We start from the raw sequence: 26,731 nt of genomic DNA on the forward strand, positions 1-26,731 counted from the left end.
TTAAATGGCAGAGATGCCCTTACAATGTATTGTTGCGTACAGGCAGAAAAAAAGCAATGCTTACACGTAATGATGAAGATCTGCTTATTTACAATTCATCAGTAGAAATAAAGTTCCCCATGACATTTGTTATACCATTTAAGGAAATGAATATGTAGAAGTTTAAACAAATTAAACCAAGTTAAACAAATGTTTAGATTTTTCTATGTATTTTAAGTGAGTTTTCAAACTTTTATGAAATATTAATAAGAGATGTGGTGTTCTATAAGTCTGTCCTGATAATTTTCAAAATGGAGATTACCCTAGTTTTTACAGAATCCCACTACTTTCTTAACCTGTCCTAATAATATTAGTTTTGATGGTAAACCTACTCTAGATACTACATAAAGCTATCCTGAAAATATATTATTATTAATATAATTATTATTATTTGTATAATATATGATATGCAGTCAGGATATTAATGGCATATTGTAATGCTGTAGAAATGTTATCTAGACTTATGTTTTATACAAAATTCAGCATTAAAATCTATAGGATTTTATGTACTTACAACATTTAAATATGTTTTTTTATAAAGCTTTACATTATATTCCAACAACAGTCTCAGTGAATTTGTTATAATCTATAATAGTATGTCCTTATAATGTGGAATTAGAGGTGGAAAATATACTATAGACCACCCAAATAGAATAGAAAACTAGCACTGACTAAAACAGCTTGATGTGCACGCAGATTGTTTATTCTGGCAGGGAAGAGATTGCAGATTGTACCACAAAAGAGTTTATTGTTCCTTTACAAATGAAGTCAGAGACTTACGGATGCCTGGCACTGTCCTGGGTCCCTTAGCTGTGTATCACACAGAACGGCATGATGCTGCCTTTACAGGTGGCTACTTTTAAATTCCCCTATAGCTTTTGGATTACTCTTATTCTGTCTTTCCTACCAACATCCACTGCAACTGCACCTGAATTTTCAGGTAAGATTTATTACTATTCTTGTATTCACAGAGGTTGAATTTTAGAAGTATTTAGCAATTATCCATTAACTTATCACTTTTTTCTATTATTTTAATCTTCTGTGCTGGAAAAAAACTGCAAGTACATGATTTACATTGATTTAAATGGAAAACAATTCTTGGTTTTACAGTCTACTTTGAAATTGCTTTTAAATGAGTTACAATTAATTTGATTGCATACTTGATTGCATTACTCTTCTATAAGACTTGGGCTTCATAGTTCTCAAGCATTGCACACAAATAATATTTCCTTTAAGTGTTTTAAATAGTTTTAAAACATTCTACCAGGTTCTCAACCCATTCTGTACCTTAAAGGGACATGTTACCCAATATTTTTCTTTTAAGATTCAGATAGAGCACTTCAAACCTACCCTCAGGCCTCCATAACAGGCCAGGTTTTCTGGATATCTGAACTGGAGCACAGGTGAAATAATCGGCTGATTAGTAACCATGGTTATACACTTGCTCTCATCCAAGGTAATCCAGAAAACCTGGCCTGGTAGGGAGGCCTGAGGACAGGTTTGAAAACCAGTGAGCCAGAGCATACATTTTTAAACTACTTTCCAATTTACCTTTATAATCAATTTTGCTTCATTCTCTTTGCATTTTTAATTGAAGTAGTAGCAATGCTAGCTGAATTAATCAGTAAGCCTATAAAAAGTGGCATATATGTACAGCCACCAATCAGCAGCTAGCTCCCAGCTCCTGGGCCTACCTAGGTATGCTTTTCAACAAAGTATATCAAGAGAACTAAACAAATTAGAATAGAAATAAATTGGAAAGCTGTTAAGAATTGCATGCTCATTAAGAATCATGAAAGAAAATGTTTAGGTTTCATGTCCCTTAAATGGGAACTATTCCAGTAGGTTAGATGAGCTTGGGTACAAAAAGTAAACCTTAGCCATAGCCCTAACCCTAAGTACAGTCCTGGCCAAAAGTTTTGAGATGACACAAATATTAATTTTCACAAACTCTGCTGCCTCAGTTTTTATGATGGCAATTTGCATATACGCCAGAATGTTATGAAGAGTGATCAGATCAATTGCAATTAATTGCAAATTCCCTCTTTGTCATGTCCCTTTAACTTAATCCCCCAAAACAGAGGTTTAATTCTTGTGAAGAAGGTTTCAGGGTGCCCACAAAAGTCCAGCAAGCACCAGGACCATTTCCTAAAGTTGATTCAGCTGTGAGATTGGGGCACCACCAGTGCAGAACTAGCTCAGGAATGGCAACAGGCAGGTGTGAGTGCATCTGCACGCACAGTGAGACAAATACTTTTGGAGGATGTCCTGGTGTCAAGAGGGGCAGCAAAGAAACCACTTCTCTCCAGGAAAAACATCAGGGACAGACTGATATTCTGCAAAAGGTACAGGGATTGGACTGCTGAGGACTGGGTTAAAGTAATTTTCTCTGATGAATCCCTATTCCGATTGTTTGGGTCATCCGGAAAAAACCTTGTCCGGAGAATAAATGGGGGGGCACTACCATCAGTCCTGTGTCATGCCAACAGTATAGCATCCTGAGATCATTTATGTGTGGGGTTGCTTCTCAGCCAAAGGAGTGGGTTCACTCACAAATTTGCCTAAGAACACAGTTGAATAAATGGTACAAAAACATCCTCCAAGAGCAACTTCTCCTAAACATCCAAGAACAGTTTGGTGACGAACAATGCCTTTGCCAGTATAATGGACCACCTTGCCATAAGGCAAAAATGATAACTAAGTGGCTTGGGGAACAAAATATTGAAATTTTGGGTCCATGGCCAGGACACTCCTCCAGACCTTAATCCCATTGAGAACTTGTGGTCAATCCTCAAGAGACGGGTGAACAACCCCCCCCCCCACACACACACACACACACACACACACATATTCTGACAAGCTCCAAGCATTGATTGTGCAAGAATAGGCTGCCATCAGTCAGGATGTGTCCCAGAAGTTGATTGACAGCATGCCAGGGCGAATTACAGAGGTCTTGAAAAAGAAGGATCAACAGTGTACATATTGACTCTTTGCATAAAATGTATGTAATTGTCAATAAAAGCCTTTGAAACTTATGAAATGCTTGTAATTATACTTCAGTATACCATAGTAACATCTGACAAAAAAAAGCAACTAAAAACACTGAAGCAGCAAACTTTGTGAAAATTAATATTTGTGCAATTTTCAAAACTTTTGGCCAGGACTGTACTGCAATGCTACAACTCACTTTCAATTTGTTGTAGTGCAATATCCTGGCCAGTGAGATCTCAGTATACATTACTTAAAGCAGCAGTACAAAAAGCTTGTTTTTGTATTGGCTGACAGTGATATTGTTAAATAAAAAGAAAATTCAACTACATTTTTCTCTTGCATTCATTTGTTAATGTTTTGTTAAAGGGCTTATTGTTTCCTGTTGTTAGACATTAATGAAAGTACGTCTATCATTTATGTTACTGCAGTGTTGCAGCTAGCCTGCCAAGAAATTGAATGTGCAATAAACATGTCACTGGTATGGTCTCTTTACATTAAAACATGATGTGGCACTATTTCATTCAATATTCAATCTATATATTTTTTACCTTTGTCAGTATAGGAAGATGGGTTGTAGTCAGGGCCAGCTTAAAGGGACATGAAACCCAAATTATTTCTTTCATAATTCAGATAGAGCATGCAGTTTTAAACAACTCTCGTATTTGCATCTATTATCAAATGTTCTTAGCTCTTTTTGTATCCTTTGTTAAAAAACAGGGCTGTAAGTTCAGAAGTGGGCATGTGTCTAGAGCACTATGTGGTATTAGCAGTTTTGCAATTTTTTCCACTTGCAAGAATGCTAGATGGTAGCACTGCCATGTAGTGCTCCAGAGATACCTAGATATCTCTTCAACAAAGAATACCATGGTAACAATGCAAATTTGATTTACATTGAAAACTTTTTTTTTTTTTTAAATTGTGTGCTCTGTGTGAGTCACAAAATATTTTTTTTGTTCCATATCCCTTTAAGACAATATGCTGCTGCAGTCCAAGAATTAAATTACACCCCCAGTATTCTGTACACAGCAGGGCTGCCATCAAGGGCTGAAAGGGGGAACTCCAGTCAGGGGCCTGGTGGGCCAGAGAGGCATGGGCACTAATGGGATGCTGGCATCATGGATTGGGGCTATCACAGGGCCCCCTATTACTGCTGCTGCCAGCCGCACCAAAAATGTAGTCTCGTGAGGCTCGGCCCTCTCTAAGGTGCATGGCTGCAACTACAAGTTCCAGAATACCGTGCAGCAAGGATATTGTTAATTGGCAAAAATCTTTAATGCCTAGAGTTTAGGTTATTAATCAAATGTTAAAAAGCAAGGAAATTCCCAACTTAATATCACAAAAAAGTGGCGCAACTACGTTGCTGGTTCCACATTTCTCTATTTTATAATAATTACTCCCAAAAAACTGTTTCAAATATTGAAAAAAAAATCATAAAATCACTGCTGTGACACCGGTGATTACCTGATGTCCTGATAGGCATACAGAGAAAGATCACTGGACTCCACACAGAAAGTGCAGCTGGTAAATATGGAGGTTTATTTCCTTAAACATTCCCAACATAAACTGTCCCCACTGGCTGTTTTGCATGACATCATCAGGGACAGCACTGATTGCATTGCACATGACATTGTTAATGACATTATCAATAACATCACTAGTGGCATCACCTACGACATCATCAATTGCACCAGTAGTGACAATCTTTAAAATCATCCTATGCAAAGAAACTATATCGAAATCATCAATGACATAACTAGTTACATCAATGAGGCATATTTATCAAGCCGTCAACTATGCTGCATTCGACGGCACCAATATGCTCACCTAACATTGCCTAACATCGTGGCCGCGGACCTGAATACACTCTCCTTAATTATAATTTATAAAAAAAGCTGTCAAAAAGCTGCGCACCAAGTACGGGGTGATGAGCAGCGGACTGTTAACTAACAGTCATCGATCTCGCTGCTATTCGGCTTTTCCCCAACTTTATTTATACCCTGTCACTAAACACTGCCACTATACTAAAATGTTTAACCCCTATCCCGCCGCTCCTGGACCCCGCCACAACTCTAATAAAGTTATTAATCCTATCCCTCTGCTCCCGGAGCCCACTGCAACTCTAATAAATTTATTAACCCCTATCCCGCCGCTCCTGGAGCCCACCGCAACTTAACCCTATCCCTCTGCTCCTGGAGCCCACCACAATTCTAATAAAGTTATTAACCCCTATCCCGTCGCTCCCGGACCCTTCCGCAACTAAATAAATGTATTAACCACTAAACCCCTGGCCTCCCACATCACTACCACTTACTAAACCTATTAACCCCTAAACCTAACAACCCGCTAACTTTACATTAAATATTAACTCATCCCTATCTTATAATACATTTAAACTTACCTTTAGAATTGAAATAAACTATATTAAACTATTAATTAACCTACACTAACTATTATACTACAAGTACATTAAACTATATTAAACTAATAATTATCCTACCCTGTTATACTAAAATTACATTAAACTATATTAAACTATTAATTAACCTACCCTAACTATTATCCTAAAATTACATTAAACTACAAATTAAATTAACTATATTATATATTTAAAAACCTAACCCTACTCAAAACAATAACAACTAAGTTACACAAAATAAAAAATAAATGATCAATTATTTAAATAATTACACCTAATCTAATAGCCCTATCAAAATAAAAAAAAAAACCTTAAAGCCTACAATAAACTACCAATAGCCCTTAAAAGGGCCTTTTGTGGGGCATTGCCCCAAATAAATCAGCTCTTTTACCTGTAGTGTAAAATAAAATACAAACACCCCCCAAACAGTAAAACCCACCACCCACACAACCAAAACCGCCAAATAAAAACCTATCTAAAAAACCTAAGCTCCCCATTGCCCTATTAGCCAGATATAGGTTTAGTAAGTAATAACTTTATGTGGGAGGCCAGGGGTTTAGGGGTTAATACATTTAGTTAGCTGCGGTGGGCTCCGGGAGCGACGGGATAAGGGTTAATATATTTATTTAGTTACAGTGGGGTCCAGGAGCGGCGGGATAGGGGTTAATAACTTTATTTAGGTTGCGGCGGTGTCTGGGAGTGGCGGGATAGGGGTTAATATATTTATTTAGTTGCGGTTGGGTCCAGGAGGGACGGGATAGGGGTTAATAACTTTATTTAGGTTGCAGCGGTGTTGGGGAGCGGCGGGATAAGGGTTAATAACATTATGTATATTGCGGCAATGTTGGGGCGGCAGATTAGGGGTGTTTAGACTCGGGGTTTATGTTAGGGTGTTAGGTGTAAACTTAACTTTTATTCTACCATAGAAATCAATGGGATATCGGGCAGCATCAAACAGAAGCTTTCGCTGCTTTCACATTCCCATTGATTCCTATGGCATCCGCGGCCTCCAGGGTTGAAAACCAGGTACGCTAGGCCAGAATAGTGGCGAGCGTACCTGTCAGAAGTTTGATAACTTGCAAAAGTTGTCAGATAGTGCCGGATTTGTATTCAGAACATCTGTAATGACGTAAGCATCGATCTGTGTCGGACTGAGACCGGCGTATGTAACGTCACAAATTTCAACTTTTGTTGGTCTGTAGGGTTTGATAGATTGGTCGAATCAGGCTCGCCACAATTACGCTGCGGAATTCCAGCGTATTTGCGGTTGACGGCTTGATAAATAGGCCTCAATGACACCAGTAATGACATAACCCATCACATCATTCTTCAAATGAAAAAATTATATTTTCTTAAAATTTAACACACTAACAGCCTCCTCAACACACATGTCTATCAACCATGTCTACATCACATCAACACTTTATAACTCTCAATTACCTTAGTATTTGCCTGTAATTTGTTGCCTTAGCCTCCGCACACTAGTCTATTTTTAACACCGCATCATTTTTCTCATACAAAGAGCTCCTCATCCTTTTTCATTAATCATAATCTCTTTCTCATCATCATCTTTCTCTCTTATGCACATCAGTCTTCTCATCCTCAAACCGCTCTGAGATACACATCCTTTACCTTTTATTGTCCTAATTTCTCATCACACGCAGCCTCTGCTATCCTCTTGATTATCCTTGTATAATATCCTCTGGTTCATTTTCTAAGGCTCACCTTAACTTCTACAGCATTTTTCTCCTTTTCCCTAACACAGAACATCTTCCTAACCCTCTTACACCTATCATACATAATCCATCCTTACCCTCTTAGGTCACACTTACATTTCATACAATCAATTAAGTAAATACAAACAACATATTAACAACATATTAAATATCTCACTACACATTTCTGTATATGGTGGTACCATTAACCAAACCCTATTTCACAATGTAATCTGAGATACATTGCAATACATTTTTCCACATTTCTCTGACGTGTAGAAAGTTGTCATGATTTATGTCATTACTGATGCCATTGATGATGTCACTAGATATGCCATTGATGATTTAAAAAAATATATAATTTCTCTGATCTGTAGAATGATGTCATGGGTTATGTCACTACTGATGTCGTTGATGATATCATTAACATTGTATTGTGTGATGTAATAAGTGATATCATCGATGATGTCATGCAAAGCACCCAGGGTGGGGGCAGTTTAAGTTGGGAATTTCCTTGATTTTTAATGTTTGATTAACAACATAAACTCTAGGCATTAACATTTTTTCCCAAATTAATTTCTGGGTTTTTTTTTTAAATGTTTTAAAAAAAATATTTAAACCATATTTTGTTAAAAAAAGTTAATAACAAATATATTTGGTAATATACTGATCTAGCATCACCCTACCCAACTCTCTCAAAAAATAATTATATTGTAAGATCCTCTTCTTATAATTTCTTTTACTATAGAGTACTATTCTTATCACCCACAGAGCATAAAATGGGTGGTGTTCAGTGCTGGCATGAAACTGTTAATATATATAAATATTAAGTGTATAGTATATCATCAAACACAGCCTAAATGTGTGTGTGTGAGTAATTGTATGTTCAGACGAAACTAACAGATTAGCATAACTATAGACTCAAAGTATAGCAGCATGAATACAAAACAACAGTTAGATCATAAGCACAGCATAGGTAGAGTCCTTTATACGGTTACTAGCTGATGCAAGATAGAATAAGCAAATTCAGACTTGGGCACTCTGTATTATGGCCAATATAGGGTTAGCTTATAGGGCTTGAATCTCCCTCTCTGGTTTGAAAGTGGACTTGACTGTGAAAAAAACAGACACAGCGCAGCTCGGATTCAAGGTAATTTATTACACAGTGAGTGCATACATAGAACAACTGATTGCCCTTACTAGAAGAACGTTTAAAATCAGCCTTTAGGGATAGTCTTTAGTGTGATACCGTCCTCCTCCGTCCACACCAAGGGTGCCACAGACAGAAGCAATGTCCGGCTAGTCTGGAGAAAGGGGAAAAACCCTGCCTGAAGCAGTAAGAGTCTGTTTGTGTTACGCACGTTCGAATGACGTCAGGCACATAGCCCCTCAACCTCAACGCGTTTCCCCAGAACAACGGTCTGGCTTTCTCAAGAGGATTTTTGGGATAAGTCGAATATCGTTGTGATCCCCTATATTTATCAAGCCGTCAACCGCAAATATGCCAAAATAATTGTTGCGCGCTTGATCTGACCTAGTTATCAAAGCCTACAGACTGGCAAAAGTTGAAATTTGTCACATAACATACGATCCACCGGTCTCAATCTGACACAGATCGATGCTTACGTCATTACAGATGTTCCAAATACACATTCGGCCCTATTTGACACCTTTTCCCATTTATCAAATTTCTAACAGGTACTCTCGTGGCTATTCCGGCCCAGAGTGCCTGGTTTTCAATCTGCCAACCTGGAGGCCGCGGATGCCATAGGAATCAATGGGAGTCTGAAAGCACCGAAAGCTTATGTTCGATGCTGCAAGATATCCCATTGATTTCTATGGTTGAAAACAAGTAACGTTTACACCTAACACCCTAACATAATCCCCAAGTCTTAAAACCCCTAATCTGCCGCCCCCGACATCGCCACCACCTACATAATGTTATTATCCCTATCCCGCCGCTCCCCGACTCCGCCTCCACCTAAATAAAGTTATTAACCCCTATCCCGCCGCTCCCGGAACCTGCCGCCACCTAAATAAATGTATTAACCGCTAAACCTCTGGCCTCGCACATCACTACCACTAACTAAACCTATTAACCCCTAAACTGCCAGCCCCCCACATCGCCATAAAATAAATTAAGCTATTAACCCCTAAACCTAACAAGCCGCTAACTTGAAATTAAAATTACAAAATCCCTATCTTAAAATAAATGTAAATTTACCTGTAGAATTAAAAGAAACTATTTTGAAACTATTAATTAACCTACCCTAACTATTATACTACACTTAAATTTAACTAGCAATTCAATTAACTAAATTATATACTAAAAAACCCTAACCCTACTCAAATTATTTAAATCTACTATTAAACATTATTAAAAATTACTAAATTACAAAAAATAAACGCTGTTACAAAAAATAAAAAACACTAAATTGCGAAAACAAACCACATTATCAAAAATAAAAACGAATTACACCTAAACTAATAGCCCTATCAAAATAAAAAAGCCCCCCAAAATAAAAAAAAAAACCCTAGCCTACAATAAACTACCAATGGCCCTTAAAAGCAATGCCCCACAAAAGGCCATTTTAAGGGCCATTGGTAGTTTATTGTAGGCCGGGGTTTTTTTTTATTTTGGGGGGTCTTTTTTATTTTGATAGGGCTAATAAATTAGGTGTAATTCTTTTTTATTTTTGATAATATGTTGTTTTTTTTTGTAATTTAGTGTTTTTTATTTTTTGTAACTTAGCGTAAGTTGTAATAAGGTTTAATAGTATTTTTAAATCATTTTTAGTAGGGTTAGGTTTTTTTAATATCTAATTTAGTTTATTTAATTGCTAGTCTAATTTAATTGTAGTATAATAGTTAGGGTAGGTTAATAATTTAAAATTAGTTTATTTTAATTCTACAGGTAAGTTTAAATTTATATTAAGATAGGGATGTTGCAATTTTAATTTAAAGTTAGCGGGTTGTTAGGTTTAGGGGTTAATAGGTTTAGTTAGTGGTAGTGATGTGGGAGCCCAGGGGTTTAGGGGTTAATAAGTTTATTTAGTGGCAGCGGTGTCGGGAGTGGCAGAATAGGGGTTAATACATTTTATTTAGGTGGCGGCGATGTCAGGGGCGGCAGATTAGGGGTGTTTAGACTTAGGGTTTTAATTTTAGGGTGTTAGGTGTAAATGTAACTTGATTTCAACCATATAAATCAATAGCCGCGAGCGTACCTGTTAGAAAATTGAGAACTGGGAAAAAGTGTCAGATAGAGCTGAATGTGTATTCGGAACATCTGTAATGACGTAAACATCAATCTGTGTCGGATTGAGATTGGCGGATCATATGTTACGTTACAAATTTCAACATTTGCCGGTCTGTAGGCTTTGATAACTAGGTCGGATCAATCTAGCAAAAATTACGCTGCAGAATTCCGGCATATTTGCAGGTGACGGCTTGATACATATCCCCCATAGTCACCAACTGTGGATTCCTGAATGTATATAAATGGGGTAAGTTCCAAGCAATAAATCCCACACAGTCTCTTCTTGATAATAATGGGAAACGTAAAATCAAGTCATGCTGCTTGAATTAAAAAATTGCTGTTGGCATTTCTGCTTAAAAGTACATATCTGGAAGACAAAACACAAGCGTAACCCAGATTCAAAGTAGCTTAATGATTTTTTCATATACCTTCCCTGCGTATATATATGCACTTACAAGAAAGTGAAATAAAATCAGCATATCAAAGTATCAGAGTACCATCCAGTTTTACAGCATAATCTCCAGAGATACAATCGATCCCTCTGCTCACCGGTGCGATCCGTTAAAATAACCTTTTCAAGAGATTTACACTATCAATCAATAGGAGATCCGAATCAGAAAACATTTAAAAACACCACTCTTCAACACACCCACTCTCTGATTGGGTAAAGCATAAGCCCTATTAACAAATCTGAAAAGTCCTCTCATGAACACATCCACCACCCTGATTGGGTGGAGCTGATATCATCATGGCCAATCTCAAAAGAGACCTTCCGATTGAATGCCCTGCATGGCTAGATAGCTTAACTAAAGCGAGGACCCAATAAAAACAAAAATAAAACAAATCATCATAACAAAAAAGCCAATGATGTTGATTTGGCTATAGAGAGTGAGTCTGCATCTACTATTAAACCTAAGGGAACCAATATGGTGCCAGATGAGAATAAACATTTACCATCTTGGAGGGAGAGACAGAAGCAGGATGGAAATATAAATTCCAACATAGTATTAAATACCACCACAACCTCCAATAGATTTTCACCTTTAGTATGTACAGACCAATTGGAGAAAGTCTAATAGAGGGTACAGAGACCAACAGCAACAACATTTTTAAGCCCCAGCAAGGGCCCCCCCAGGGGAGGTTACAGTGGGAACAGGAACAGCAAAGGTAGGATTCGCTGGTACAAAGCCCATGGGGTAATCAACATCAAAGAAACAAAAATAGACAGTGGGAACAAAGCGAGGAGGTAGAAGGATCAGACAGGCCAAGATGGGGTTATTAGAGGAGAGTAAAACACTTAATGACAACAAATATTATCTTCTCATTAAAGGGCTGAAATTTGCCCCTAAGAAATTACCCAATAAATTTGAAACCTTCATTGAGCTCCAGAAATATATTCGAAAGTTAACCCTCAAGCGATATTTTCTCAAAGATAGTGTTAGTAGGTCATTGAAGATCAAGAGTAACACTTGCTTAGAGCCCAGTGACTTTAACACTCTAAGACAATTAAGAGAATTGACAAATGAATCAGATACTATAGTAGATTAACCAACAACTATCTATGGAGAGGAACTTATTGACCTCAGTATACATGAGGATGGCACAAAGTTTACACATAGTAATCTAAAGAGACCATCTTCTTTTTATCCTACATATGCACAAGGGGAATATCTCCCTGTTTTTAATAAATTGGTTACAGAAGAACTTAATAAATACTTTGATAAAATGGACAAATTTACCATTAATAAATATAACGACAACCTCACAACCCAAGAACGAACCGCACTGAGGGACCTGCAAAGGAGCCCTAACATTGTGATAAGACAGGCGGACAAGGGAGCTGGGTTGTCATTCAGGATACAGTAGATTATGTTCAGGAAGGCAATAGGTTACTGAATGATGTGAATACTTATATTAAATTGAAAGAGGATCCGACTAATACATTTAATCAGAATCTATTTGAACTGATCAGTTTAGCAAAGGAGGAGGGAATTCTGACTTGTGATAAGTTTAATTATATATACTCCCCTTGTCCCAAGATTCCTATATTTTACCACCTCCCCAAATTACATAAAAATAACATTAACCCACCAGGTAGACCCATCGTCTCGGCAATAACTCCATCACCAGCAATTTGTCCACATATATTGATTGGTTTTTACAACCAATTGTAAAAAAACATTAAATCATATCTGAAGGATACAAGGGAAGTTATTAAATTATTTGAGGGGATGGAATGGGATAAGGAATTTAATTGGATAACTTATGATGTGGTGGCATTATACACCAGCATCCCACATGGAGCTGGTATTAAAGCAATCCAGGAATTTTGGTCCGAAAGTGATATTCTCCTATCACAAATATAATGTATAGCTGATAGCATCTTCTTCATCCTAGACCATAACTATTTCAATTATGTTTTTTTTTTTTTACAAACAAATACAGGGCAAGGCGATGGGGACCACTATGGGCCCATCCTTTGCTAACATCTGTATGGCATCCTTTGAGGATAGATACATATGGGATAACAACCCTTTTAAAGAGAATATTGTGGTTTATCAATGGTATATCGATGATGTCATTCTAGCATGGAGAGGGGAGAGCTCTATAGCAGAACAGTTTTTTAAATATATCAATGAGATTACGTATCATTTCTCATTTACTCACAGGATAGAGAAAGAGCAAATATACTTTTTGGACCTCACTCTATTCTGCAATCCAGACACTAACACAGTGGCAGTAAAAAAACTATAGGAAACCCACCAAAAGCAATGGCTTTCTTAATGCAAAGAGTAGCCATTTACATAATTGGAAGGCCAATATACCATATGGGCAGTTCCAGCGGATTAGAAGGAACTGCACCATAGATAGAGACTTTAATAAAGAGACAGATATCCTTGAGAAAAAGTTCCTACAAAAGGGTTTTGATCAAGATCTAATTGAGACTGCTAGAAAAAGAACTGAGGGTATTTCCAGAGAAGTTCTTTTACAAACTCACAACAAAACCAAAAAACATGATACAACTAAATTTATTACAACCTATAGTGTAGAAGCACAAAAAATGAAATCAGCAATAAGCAAGCACTGGGATGTTGAACTAAAGTGTTGTTGAACCGCAATTAAAACCAGGGTTCAAACAGGATGGCACTCTGTCTGGATGGTTATGCCTGAATAATGGCTTATATAAATGTAGGAGACTAAACTGCTGCTTGTTCCCCTTAATAAAATCAGATGATAAATTTAATAACTGGGATGGGTCCCAAAGTTTTCAGATAAAAACATGTTCAACTTGTAATACTACATGTGCAGTATACAGTATATGATTAGTTGCAGTGCAATTTAATCTATATTGACAGGACCAAAATAAAAATAAAAAAGTGTATCTATGAGCACATTGTGAATATTGAAAAAGTGTTTAAACAACACAACGTGTCGGAACACTTTATAATAATAACTAGTATTTATATAGCGCCTTTCTCCCAGTGGGACTCAAAGCGCTTTTTCAGAGCTCGCTCTCGGAATTAACCAAATCGGCAGCTGAATAGTAATAGTTGTTATTATTACCCAATTTATTGGTACTCATTTTATCGACTTCGGAAGGATGAAGGGCTGAGTCAGCCCTGCCGGGATTTGAACATGTGACCTTGGATCTTTTAAACAGGCTTTTTTGTAGTCAGGGGATTTACCAACTGAGCTACCTCACCAGCACTTTCGTAGGTTTCATGATAGGAGGCCTGATTCGTTGAGAGTAATGGTTATTGAAACCATACCCTTTATGAAGAATAATGTACAGAGGCTGTTAAACTTGAATGGGAGACTAAATGGATTAATAAATTAGGGAGCCATTCTCACCATGGGCTAAATGTGGACCTTGATCTCCAAGACTTTATGGATTAGTGTCAGGGTGCCAGGATTCAGACTGAGACGAGAAGTGCAAAAATAATCACACCTTTATTAATAACAAAAATAATAAAAAGTCCAAAACTTAAATAACAAGCCAGGAGTCAAAGCCAGATTTGGTAGTTAGACGAGCTGAGTCAGGAGCCAAAGCGAGTAGTCAGACGAGCTGGAATCAGGGACAAGGAGAACAGCAGAGTCAGGAACAAGCCAGGGATCAGGAACCAGAGGGGACGTCAGACAGCAAGGTAATACACAGAAACTGGAACACAGGAACTCACAAAAAGGTCTGAGACAACGCAAGGGCAAAGCATACTGAATAGAGGCCCTTTAAATAATAAGTGATGACATCACAATTCTGAGACTCCAACCTGTCTCACACGGTTGGTGTTCAAGTAGGATTGTCATTTTTAAATTCAGTTATCCTATCCTACTCGTATAAATCTAATTCCCTAATGAGTATAACAATGCTCTTGTGACCACCCCTTATAATGCCTTATACATCTCATGATATACAGCCTAGTTCTAAGAATAACATATATGGCGGTTTTAACTTTGGTATTATTGGTAGATATTACATAGGATTAATTGATGACTACTGTATTATTCGAGCTGGGTCCTTGCTTTAGTTAAAGGGCCATAATACCCAAATGTTTAAACACTTGAAAGTGATGCAGCATAGCTGTAAAAAGCTGACTAGAAAAAAATCACATGAACATCTCTATGTAAAAAAGAAAGATATTTGACCTCAAAAGTTCCTCAGTAGCCACATCCCATTGTAAGGGATGAGCCTCGTGCACTCTCATGTTATTTCCCTATTCAGTTTAGGGAAGTTTACAATGAAATCTCATGAGAGTTAAGTCAAATCTCATGAGAGTTAAGTCAAATCTCATTAGATCACAGTAAAAGTTCATGACCTCTGCACTGCTGATGCTGATTGGCTGCTGTTTATTTCTTCATTATTATTTTTTTTTTTTACCTGCAGCTGGGAGCAGCTGAGTATAACTTTTTACACAGAACTTACTATGCTGAGCTGAGGAGATTGTGAGGTAAAATATCTTCCTTTTTTTACATAGAGATGCTTAGGTGATATTTTCCTGTCAGCTTTTTACAGTTATACTGTATCAGTTTCAAGTGATTTAGCATATGAGTATTATTTCCCTTTAAGCTATGTAGTCATGCACAGCATTCCATCGGAAAAGCTCTTTTCAGATTGGCCATGACGATATCAGCTCCACCCAATCAGGGCAGTGGGTATGTTCACAAGTGGACTTTTCAGATTTGTTAATAGGGCTCATGCTTTACCCAATCATAGAGTGGGTGTGTTGAAGAGCGGTGTTTTGAAATGTTTTCCTATTTGCATCACCTATTATACTCTATGGCGGCAGAGGAAACGCGTTGTCAGAGGTGATTTGGATAATTCATTATTAACTTTGTTTTTGCCATTTTAACGGATCGCACCAGTGAGCAGAGGGATCGAGTGCTGTAAAACTGGATGATACGCTGATTTTATTTCACTTTCTTGTAAGTGCATATATATGCGCAGGGAAGTTATATGAATAAATCTTTGAATCTGGGTTGTGCTTGTGTTTTGTCTTCCAAAAATCTTATTTTAAAATATACTGTTCTTTTTAACTTAGGGTGTTTTAGGTTAGGAGTCTTGGGGGATTAGCAGTTAGGCGGTTAAAAGTGTAAGGGGCTTATTGTGGCAGTTTAGGGGTTAATAGTCTTGGGGGTTTATATTTTGCGATAGGGGTTGTGGCAGTTCAGGAATTAACAATTAGCATTGTGCCTGCTTTTGTAGTGTTTTGGGGGGTTGCATTATAAAATAGCAAATATATTATTCTTTAATTCATGTAGGCTGCCATTTGTTTATTAGATTTTGTTTTTCACAAAAACAGTGTTGTTGGTTTATAATGTGAAAATATAATCTTCCTCAAAAATAAAAACCTTAAAAGAAGTTGGAACAAGCTGTAACACTTTGCTTTGGAGTGAAGGTCTTTAGTTTGCATTGTTTTCTCCTCTAGCTGTACAGTAATGTGTGTCGTACTGTGATCCTGGAGCGCTGTTCAGTACTAAATTCAGCCCTCATCAATAACACTGGCAGCTGCATGGGGCACATCAGTGCATCACACATTCATATGACAAACTGAGAATCCGACTAAACATTTTTAGGGGGAGAGAAGGATGTTTGTATATAAAGAAAACGGTAAAATAATATAAAAAACAGGTAATAGAGCTCATTTTAAGCTAACTGGGTAACAATGATACATGTTGCGATAGCCTGAAGTTGTGTCCAGCATTATCCCATGATTCATTATTATTTTTTAAAAATATTGCCAATTTGCCATTATTGATATTTTCTAATGTGCCCTATTTGTGTTGCATCCACTGTCAGAAAGAATCTCCAGCCCTGTGCAGAATTTCTTATGTGTAAACATAAGAAGCACTTTTCTCAGGTTTGTCAGCTTTTTCTAGTGTCCTGGTATTAATTCCTGGAATGACCCAAAATCCAGCTCACCTAAAAAAAATAGATAACTAACATTGTGTGAACCAATAGAGGTATAGACACACTAAAAAGGAAAATGCAGCAGTATAATAAAGACATTTATTAAACAAATAAATACAGCTCCAATAATGTACGCTCAATGCATTTAACAGACCATGCCATCTTTTATAGGATAAATCAAGTTTCACACAATGAGCTGACAACCCTTCTGAGAAGAGTGCACCTCCTGGTTATACATAAGAATCAATGTAAAAATAATCAGTTGAGTCCTGAAGAAGGATGACTGATGTCTCAGAGGAAGATAAGGTTCTAATTACAGAATCTGTTCCTGATATTTCACCTTTGCCCATATGCTTATTGTGTAACCACAAAAGACATGATTTGCCTTGTAACCAATAGTAATGTAGTAAAGAACGTGTGCAAGGGGAAACAGGAGAAGGCATCATTTGTTTGGGCTAGTGACCCCTTGTTTGAAAAGGGGTTTTCCAAGTCATTGATAATTGCTGTTACCATAAAGGGGTCAAATGTCTATTTTTGATTTGTATAAAATAGTCTTATTCAGGCTACTTCTGTTTAACACTAACCCATCACCTGTCTTCTGTCGCTCCCTCAGGGTATCTGCACAAGGTGTTAAAGAGCCACACATCTCACGCCTGTGATGGAGATCTTATTACTGTGACCTGCCCACACAAGACATCTATCAGTATTCTCTCTGCTTTCTATGGACGTCGGATCTCCAGTCAGAATTTATGCCCTTCTGTGCTAGAAAAGTCAGAAGAGAACATGTTCTGCAGCTCTCCAACTGCCCTACAGGTGCAAACAAATTAGAGCTACTGTTGATTTTTTAAGGATGTACAATTTGTGATATATTGAGGTCATGTGTTTTGCAAATTGTATCAGACAGAAGTCATTATATTAACACATCTCTTGGCATTATTTTAAAATTGAATTATCCTTCACTGAGACATTTACACTCAGTTAATTTGTTTTCCTTTTCATGCTTTACAACATCTCTGATGTACTTTGACGTTGATATAACATCTTGACATATTAATATTCTAAGGACTTTGCTGTTGTAATATGATTTGATAGTAGATATTTAACTAAGAAATGGAATATAAAATCTGTATGGAGCACAGTGATTCATGATGACTGGACTGGAGTTATCGATTACTTAAAGGGACATGAAACCCACAATTTTTCTTTCATGATTCAGACAAAGTACACAAATGTAAACAACTTTTCAGTGTACATCTTTAATCTAATTTTCTTTGTTCTCTTGGTATCCTTTGTTAAAAAGCATATCTAAATAGATTCAGGAGCTGGGAGCTAGCTACTGATTGGTGGCTGCACAGATATGCCTCTTGTGATTGGCTTACCGATGTGTTCAGCTAGTTCCCAGTAGTGAATTGCTGCTTCTTCAAAAAAGGATTCCAAGAGAATGAAGCAAAACTGATAATAGAAGTAAATAGGAAAGTTGTTTACATATGTATGCTCTATCTGAATCATGAAAGAAAATATTGGGTTTAATGTCCCTTTAAAAATGACTCCAGCAGGCGGAGCCTGGAGCCGAGCAGAGATGGAGGTCTGATCCTTTAGCTCTGTGAGACGTCGCCACAAAAAGCTAATTAAACTGTCAATAGTACACTGCAGACTTAGCCACATGAACCCTTGGCTATAGAAGAGGCACAGGACGGCCCGGCACAAAAGTTTAAACGGCGGTGTAAAAGGAGAAACTTTCAAACAGGTGCGGCACTAATATGTAACGGCCGCCATATTAACCACGCGGCACTACTCCACACGGCTACCAGAGACCGGAATACATCCTGAGTGCCCATTGTGATATGTGGAACCGAAATGGGAGAAGTGGAGAGAATCGGAGAGTGACAGGCTTCAGGTACTGTGCACTGTGGTTATAAACTTTTACGAAAGTTGGCGGACATTTTTCAAAATGTACACAAAGATGTATCATGCTAAAGGAGCAGCTCAGTGAGCTGAAGGGCCGCACAGAATATCAAACAAACACAGCATTACTATTCACGCAAGTAGCAACTCCTGCATATATAAGATGAACAGAGGGGAAAACTTTATTCTCTTATTTTGGGACTTCAGATATATAATATATTAGCATAACGCCATGCTGCAGTGAAAAGCAACATACGATACACAATGATGCTGCATGATATAAAGACCCGGTTCTGAGGGAACATTAGCATTACTAATATAACGTATAAGTACAGAGTCACTACTACTACAAGCTGATACTTAAGATCCAAGTAAGGGTCAAGCATATATAAGGCCTCTGCAATATAATTCCTTCTCAACTTGACACTAGCCTTGTCCCACACTACCGTATTCACAAGAGATCTACGCCATTAAAGGCATATACCCTCACCTACAGTAAAATGTCTGCCAGGAAACAGAATAAACCACCTGCAACAAGCAAATCTCAGGTCTCAAGCCTCTTTTTCAAGTCTAAAGGAGATAAAGTAGCAGGGCAACAGCAATCCATTATAGAGGAAGATGCAGGATCAGACTCAGACTCTAGATCAGCAGAGGGGGATGCCACGCCGGTGACTAAGGCAGATCTCAAATTACTTGTCTCAAAACAGGACATCAACTTAAATTTCGAAAAATTATGGGACAAATTTGACAGCTTCCAAACTACTATCACCAATAATCTTGCCGAAATTAAATCTGACATGCTAGATCTAGGTAACAGAGTAGCCTCGCTAGAGGAACATGAAGATACTACCACAGAAGAAATATCTGCATTGAATCAACAAATTAACTCCCAACAACAAGTAATAACTGAAATAGAAGATAAATTGGAAGATATTGAAAACAGGAATCGGAGGAACAACTTGAGGATCAAAGGGATCCCAGAATCAGTATCTTCTTCAGAATTACAGAACTATTTACATCAACTATTCCAAGCTATCACGGGAGAAACGGGTGATGAGAAGCACCAAATGGAGAGAGCCCACAGATCACTTAGAGCAAAACCTAAAGAGGACGCCCCACCAAGGGACGTGATAATCAAGATGTTTCGATTCCCTGAGAAAGAGGCAATATTATCTGCAGCAAGGAAGCACCCAACCTTCAAATTCCAGGGATATGTTATTCAATTTTACCAAGATTTGTGCCTGCGCACACTACAGAGGAGAGGTACACTGAGACCACTGACTTCTTTACTGAGAAAACATCAGATAATTTATAGGTGGACTTTCCCATTTGGCCTGCATATCCAGTTTGAAGGCAGGTATATCACTCTCAAAGACCCATCAGAAATACCAGATGTCTGCAAGAGGCTCAGACTGGAGGTACCTGACATGCCTTCCAATACATTCCCCGAAGAGGATCTACAAAAGAACCACAAAACTCCTCATATTCAGAACCAGAAATGGTCCAGAGTATCAAAGAGGGGTACCAAGACCTGAGAAATACCGAATTTCATCATACATCTCTCTGCTTTCACAGCACTCTAGGAGGTGCTGACACAAGGAAAATTCTTCCCTAATTTAGAAGAATGTCAAAGCTCAGTTTTGTTTATATCAAAGGGGAAATTAGATGGTTACAACCATATCGAGCTCCCATCTCTTACATCATCAATGAGGGAACTTTCAACAAAGGGTAGCTGGTCTTAGATATTACTCCCTTTTCTCCAAGAACTGTTGGACACAATATTTCTTTCAAATACATTGTGCAAACCTTGGAGTAAGGGTCACAGTGACTCACATAGGTTGGTTACTTAAACATGTAAGACATAAGTTAAAGTCTCCACAAAGCTTTGAGGTTCATTATTGATGATATGTTCAAGTCAAAATAATGCTTTAACCTGCTTTTCTTTACAGTTATAGAAACTCATCATACAGTATACTATAATACAGTTGATATGAGGCGATGTCTCGCATTGCTTATTGATAATTGTTCTTTGTTTTTTTTTTCTTATTACCAAAGTTTTGTTTCAGAATCGGATAAATGGAGAATAGCATTTACCGGTTAAAAGTTACAAATTTTTCACTAGTTAAATTTTGTTTTTTTGTTATTATGTCGCCATATCTAATTATGTTTGCAATTGCCTTATTATCCAGAAGGAGGGTCGGGGTCAGCGGAGCCGGGGGGTGGTACAGAACTATGTCTAAGATCTCAGGAGACTCTTGGAGGAAGGAGCATGTATAGCGACGACACCAGGGTAAGATAACAATGACTAATCATATACACCTAATATCACATAATGTAAGGGGTCTCAACACAGATGTTAAACGCAGATCAGCCATGACCCAATATGATAGACTAAAAGCAAATCTGATTTTCCTCCAGGAAACACACTTCACCAGCTCCATTATTCCTAAATACTGGTCTAGACAGTTCCCCCAACACTTTCACTCAGTAACGGATAGCAAGAAAAGAGGGGTCTCCATATTAATACAGCACTCACTAAACTTCAACACGGAAGAGGTACTGAAAGACGCGGAAGGTAGATACTTAATAGTCAGGGGATCAATTCAAGGGACAGAGATAACGCTTTGTAACATTTACGCCCCAAACGAAAAGCAGGACATCTTCCTGACTCACATAGCACACCTACTCACACAATGGTCCCAATCAAGAATTATATTGGGGGGGGACTTTAACTTGCCTATTCAAATTATTGAGACAGAGGGGTCGTCAGTACTAACACACAAACAAAGACATCACAATGCTATGGTTAGATCAATTAAAAGAGCCTTGTCGGCCCAAAATGTTATTGACTCTTGGGAGTCATTATATGGCAAGACTAATGACTATACATTCTACTCCTTTGCTCACAAAACATACTCCAAGCTAGATTATGTATACCTTAGCCAAATACTTATACCTAACTTACAATCCTCCTCCATACATGCATGCGCATGGTCTGACCATTCTATTGTTAGTATTAAATTGACAGGAATTCTTAGACATTGCAGTAATCGTTCATGGACATTTGACCCAAATATACTTAGAAACCAGACTACACAGGACGCAATATTAAAAGCCCTAACTGAGTATTGGTCTATAAACACAGACACAACTAATAATCCACTTTATACTTGGGCAGCACATAAACCATTTATTAGGGGTTTGCTCATACAAGCAAAAGCCACTTATAATAAAATGACGAGATCAAAAACAGATAAACTACAAACAGAGATAAACGAACTGACTACACAACATCAACGTACTTCTTCTACAAAAACATTCAAACTCCTCCAGGAGAAGAGAAGGGAACTGTCTGGGATCATGTCGGCCGCCTCTCTTAGAGCTGCACAGAGACTAAAGGCACATTACTATATTTACTCAAACAAACCAGACAGATACCTAGCACATAAACTACAGGAAAAAATTAGATCTTTCTCGATCCCCTCTATCCAGACCCACATTGGTTCATACACATCAAATCCACAGGAAATTACAGATACTTTTGCAAAGTACTACCAATCACTATATGATGGTAAAAAAACTAATCCATCGGCACATACTAAAATACTTAGAGAACAATTCTTAGCAGCAGCCCACCTCCCAGTAATCGATAAGGAGGCCTTAAAGGAATTAAATGCAAATATAACGACAAAAGAGATCTTAGAGGCAATTAAAAGTCTAAAGCCAGGAAAAGCAGCAGGCCCGGACGGGTTTCCAGGGGAATATTATAGATTATTTAAGATGGCATTGGTCCCACACCTCCACAAATTTTGTAATGATATTATGTTAGGTAAAAACATCCCTATGGATATATTGCGTGCTAAGATAATAGTTATCCCCAAACCTGGTAAGAACCCGAATTTATGTAATAGCTACCGCCCTATTTCATTAATAAATCAGGACATAAAGATCTTTACCAAAATACTGGCCAACAGACTGAAAATACATCTCCCCTCTCTGGTACATCCAGACCAGGTGGGATTTATTATAGACAGAGAAGCACCTGATAACATTAGAAGGACAGTGGACCTAGTTGATCACCTAGATAAGACCAAAACGCCTTCTCTGCTCCTTTCACTGGATGCAGAGAAGGCGTTTGACAGAGTGGACTGGGAATACATGTTTGAGGTATTAGCTGGTTTTGGACTCAGGGGCCCCTTCGTGAAAGCCATCAAAAATATCTACTCCTCCCCTACAGCTGTGATTAGAGCGGCGGGGTATCAATCGAACCCTATTGATATTCGTGGAGGTACTAGGCAAGGTTGCCCCCTTTCTCCGCTGATTTTTGCACTATGCATAGAGCCCCTAGCGGCAACAATCAGACTTTCCCCAGATATACATGGAGTTAAGATAAACCAAAATGATTACAAACTCTCGCTTTTTGCGGATGATATTCTTTTGACACTAACGAAACCCCTGATTTCACTACCAAATTTGTATAAAATTCTGCAAGACTTCTCAGATGTGTCGGGATATAAAGTCAATTTAGATAAGTGCGAAGGACTGCCCATAGCTCTCCCGACCCATACTTCTAAACTAATAGAAACGAATTTCACATTTACCTGGGCTAGAAAAGCGATACAATATTTAGGAGTCAAAATACCTAAAGACTATAAAGATTTGTATAAGATTAACTATATCCCTCTTTTTAAAAAAATTAGGTCGGACCTACACAGATGGAAGAGTAAACAATTCTCATGGTTTGGTCGCCTTTCGGCAATTAAAATGACTATTCTTCCACGCATATTATACCTCTTTAGGGCTTTACCTATCAAAGTCCCAACCCCAGATATAATCAAATTACAACAAGACCTAACGGGATTTCTAAGAGGCAGTAAGTTAGCCAGAATTGCTTCCAGAACTTTACAACTTCACAGACAGGTGGGGGGGGGGGGTGGGTATGCCGAACTTGATGGAGTACTATCAAGCAGCTAGATTAGCTCAAGATCTACTACTGAACAAAAACACAAACGACATTATATGGACTACACTGGAGGCTGAAGTAGAAAAAACTGATAAGTCTTCTGATATACTATGGAGACCTACTAAGGGATACACAAATACCAACACCACCTTATCAGCCTCTGGAGACTCGGTAAAGACCTGGACAGCGTTGACCAGTGCTCTTCACCTATTACCAACAGACTCAATAGCCAGACCGATTAAAACTCTGCTCCCGAATGATCTACATTTACAACTGGAAAAATGGGAGAATAAGGGACTTTACAGAGTGGCCGACTTTCTAGTAGATGGTAAATTCATTACATTCGCACAAACCCAAGATAAATTAGCTCCCTACAAACTCCACTGGTTTCTATACCTGCAGATCTCATCTGCGATACACAAATACCTACATTTTCCTCATACAAGAAAATTAACAACATTGGAACAATTTATTATTAACAAGAAAAGGGATAAAAAGATGATTTCCTATCTATACATAGCTATACAAAAGGCAAGATACACCTCAAACACTCCAATAGTTGATAGATGGATAAAAGATATAGGTACAGATCTAAAAATAGAGGACTGGATAGCCATCACACGTGACGTTGGTAGAGGTATGATTAGTGCTGACTTCAAAGAGAACTGTATTAAAACCACTTTCAGGTGGTACTTGACCCCGACTAAAACATCTCACTATTCGCGTGGTTCCACCAACCATTGTTATAGAGGGTGTCGAGAAGTAGGTACATACATTCATATGTGGTGGGAATGCCCTAAAGTGCGGCTGATATGGTCTGAGCTATCGTCTCTACTGAGTACTTTGCTATCAGAAAATATCAATCTCTCGATGGCGCAGGCCTTACTGAACGAACACATCCCAAGATTTAACTCTGCCATAAACACTTTTATAAGAACACTATGCACAGCCACAAGGATATGTGTAGCAAAGTATTGGAAGATGGGGGTACCAACTTGGACTGAGATAATGGAAAAGTTTAAAGTTACATACTCCATGTCGGAGCAAGCTTCCTTGATTCAAGGTTCGACAGAGAGTTTTCAGAAAATTTGGTTTTATTGGATTATGGGAGACAGAGGAGTGAGAGGAGGTATAGAGGAAACTGAACCTACTTAGAAATTAAGACAGGAGGGGTGAGGAGGGGACTGACGGGGAGAAGGGATCTGGCCTTCCCCGGCTCTGCTGAACTCTAATAATGTTGAGATATTGTTGCTGACTTTACCTTTTTTCCTTCTTGTTCACATGCTATAAGTATTATGTCAAAGATAGGCAAAATGTATAGGCTAAGACATATGCATTGGTTACAGGTTTCTGTTATGTTGATTTTTATTTTTGGATTCTTAAGTTTAAATATCTACTTTGGTGGTCATATATACTAGATAGCAAAGAGTAACTGGACCACAGAAGACAACAACTTATTGAGATTGGGCTTCCAGAGCCCCAGGAATTGCTGGACTTAATTACCGAGCATGTCCTAGTGCTCCATCAGTTATATGGCAGGACAAGAGTGTATAGGAGCCAATTCAGCCAGATATTTTGTAAGCTATATTTTACTTATCAATGTTGTTGTACATTTTATGATGTTAATTATTTGAAAACTAATAAAAATTATTTCAACCTAAAAATGACTCCAGGAAGATCATCCTTTTTGACTAGGGTAAATAAAAGTTTAAATGCATTTTTTTATATGTAATAGAAAATGTTCAAGCAACCATAACTAGCACTAGTGATATCAAGAAAACATTCTCAGGGTAATGTATGGCAACTGTATATTGCTAGAAGGAGCTTAGGCACTCAGGACGCGATCCGATATGCAGCGTAGTTTGCGGCGCAAGCGAGGGAACCCCCGCCGCCCGCAGTTTCAGCTCGCAACTTGAGCTATCCTATATACGGCGCCGTCAGATGCTAAAGTGCCGTAAGTCTGATAAACCAGCGATGTCCAGAAATCTGCGTAAGTACAAATTTCTGGAGTCGCCAGTGACTTACGGCACTTTAGAAACTGCCGGCGCCTACAAAACCTGACTAAAGTATGAAATCACCCGTACTGTCTAACACGCCTCCCAAATATAGCTCGACATGTCTAACCCTCTATCCGCTATCCCCCCTCACTATTCTAACAATAAAAAATCAGCCAATCGGAATTCGACGGACGCCATCTTGGATGACGTCATTTAAAGGAACCTCATTCGTTGGGAAGTTGTTGTGCTGGATGGATGCTCCGCGGTGGAGGAGCGAAGAAAGAAGATTGAAGATGCCGCTTTGCTTGAAGACATCACCGGATGGAAGAAGACTCTCTGCTGCTTGCTTGAAGACATCGCCGGATGGAAGAAGACTCTCTGCCGCTTGCTTGAAGACATCGCCCGGATGGAAGAAGACTTCTTTGCCGCTTGATTGAAGACATCGCCCGGATCGGATGAAGAGTTCTGCCCGGCTGGGTGAATACAAGGTAGGGAGATCTTCAGGGGGGTAGTGTTAGGTTTATTTAAGGGGGGTTTGGGTTGGATTAGGGGTATGTGGGTGGTGGGTTGTAATGTTGGGGGGTGGTATTGTGTTTTTTTTCAGGCAAAAGAGCAGTTTTCTTTGGGGCATGCCCCGCAAAAGGTCCTTTTAAGGGCTGGTAAGGTAAAAGAGCTAACTTTTTTAATTTAGAATAGGGTAGGGATTTTTTTTATTTTGGTTGCTTTATTATTTTATTAGGGGGCTTAGAATAGGTGTAATTAGCTTAAAAATCTTGTAATCTTTTTTTATTTTTTGTAATTTAGTGGGGTTTTTTTTGTAATTTAGTTTAGTTTATTTAATTGTATTTTAGTTAGATATTTGTAGTTTATTTAATTTATTGATATTGTAGGTGTATTTGTAACTTAGGTTAGGATTTATTTTACAGGTAAATTGGTAATTATTTTAACTAGGTAGCTATTAAATAGTTATTAACTATTTAATAGCTATTGTACCTAGTTAAAATAAATTCCAAGTTACCTGTAAAATAAATATAAACCCTAAA

At 38.1% G+C, this 26,731-nt stretch overlaps 1 protein-coding gene across 1 annotated transcript in view; it reads left to right on the forward strand.

Annotated features, from left to right (window-relative positions):
- Window positions 1-850: 850 nt before the first annotated feature.
- The window catches only part of LOC128638993 (protein eva-1 homolog C-like), a 101,525-nt gene continuing 75,644 nt past the window's right edge, over window positions 851-26,731 (forward strand). Inside the window, exons 1-2 of the mRNA XM_053691134.1 lie at window positions 851-979; window positions 17,437-17,636. Coding sequence (XP_053547109.1) covers window positions 871-979; window positions 17,437-17,636 — 309 coding nt within the window. The 5' untranslated portion in view covers window positions 851-870. The remainder of the gene's footprint in view (window positions 980-17,436; window positions 17,637-26,731) is intronic.

Source organism: Bombina bombina, chromosome 1, assembly GCF_027579735.1.
Source record: "Bombina bombina isolate aBomBom1 chromosome 1, aBomBom1.pri, whole genome shotgun sequence".
In the NCBI taxonomy this organism is placed as follows: domain Eukaryota; kingdom Metazoa; phylum Chordata; class Amphibia; order Anura; family Bombinatoridae; genus Bombina; species Bombina bombina.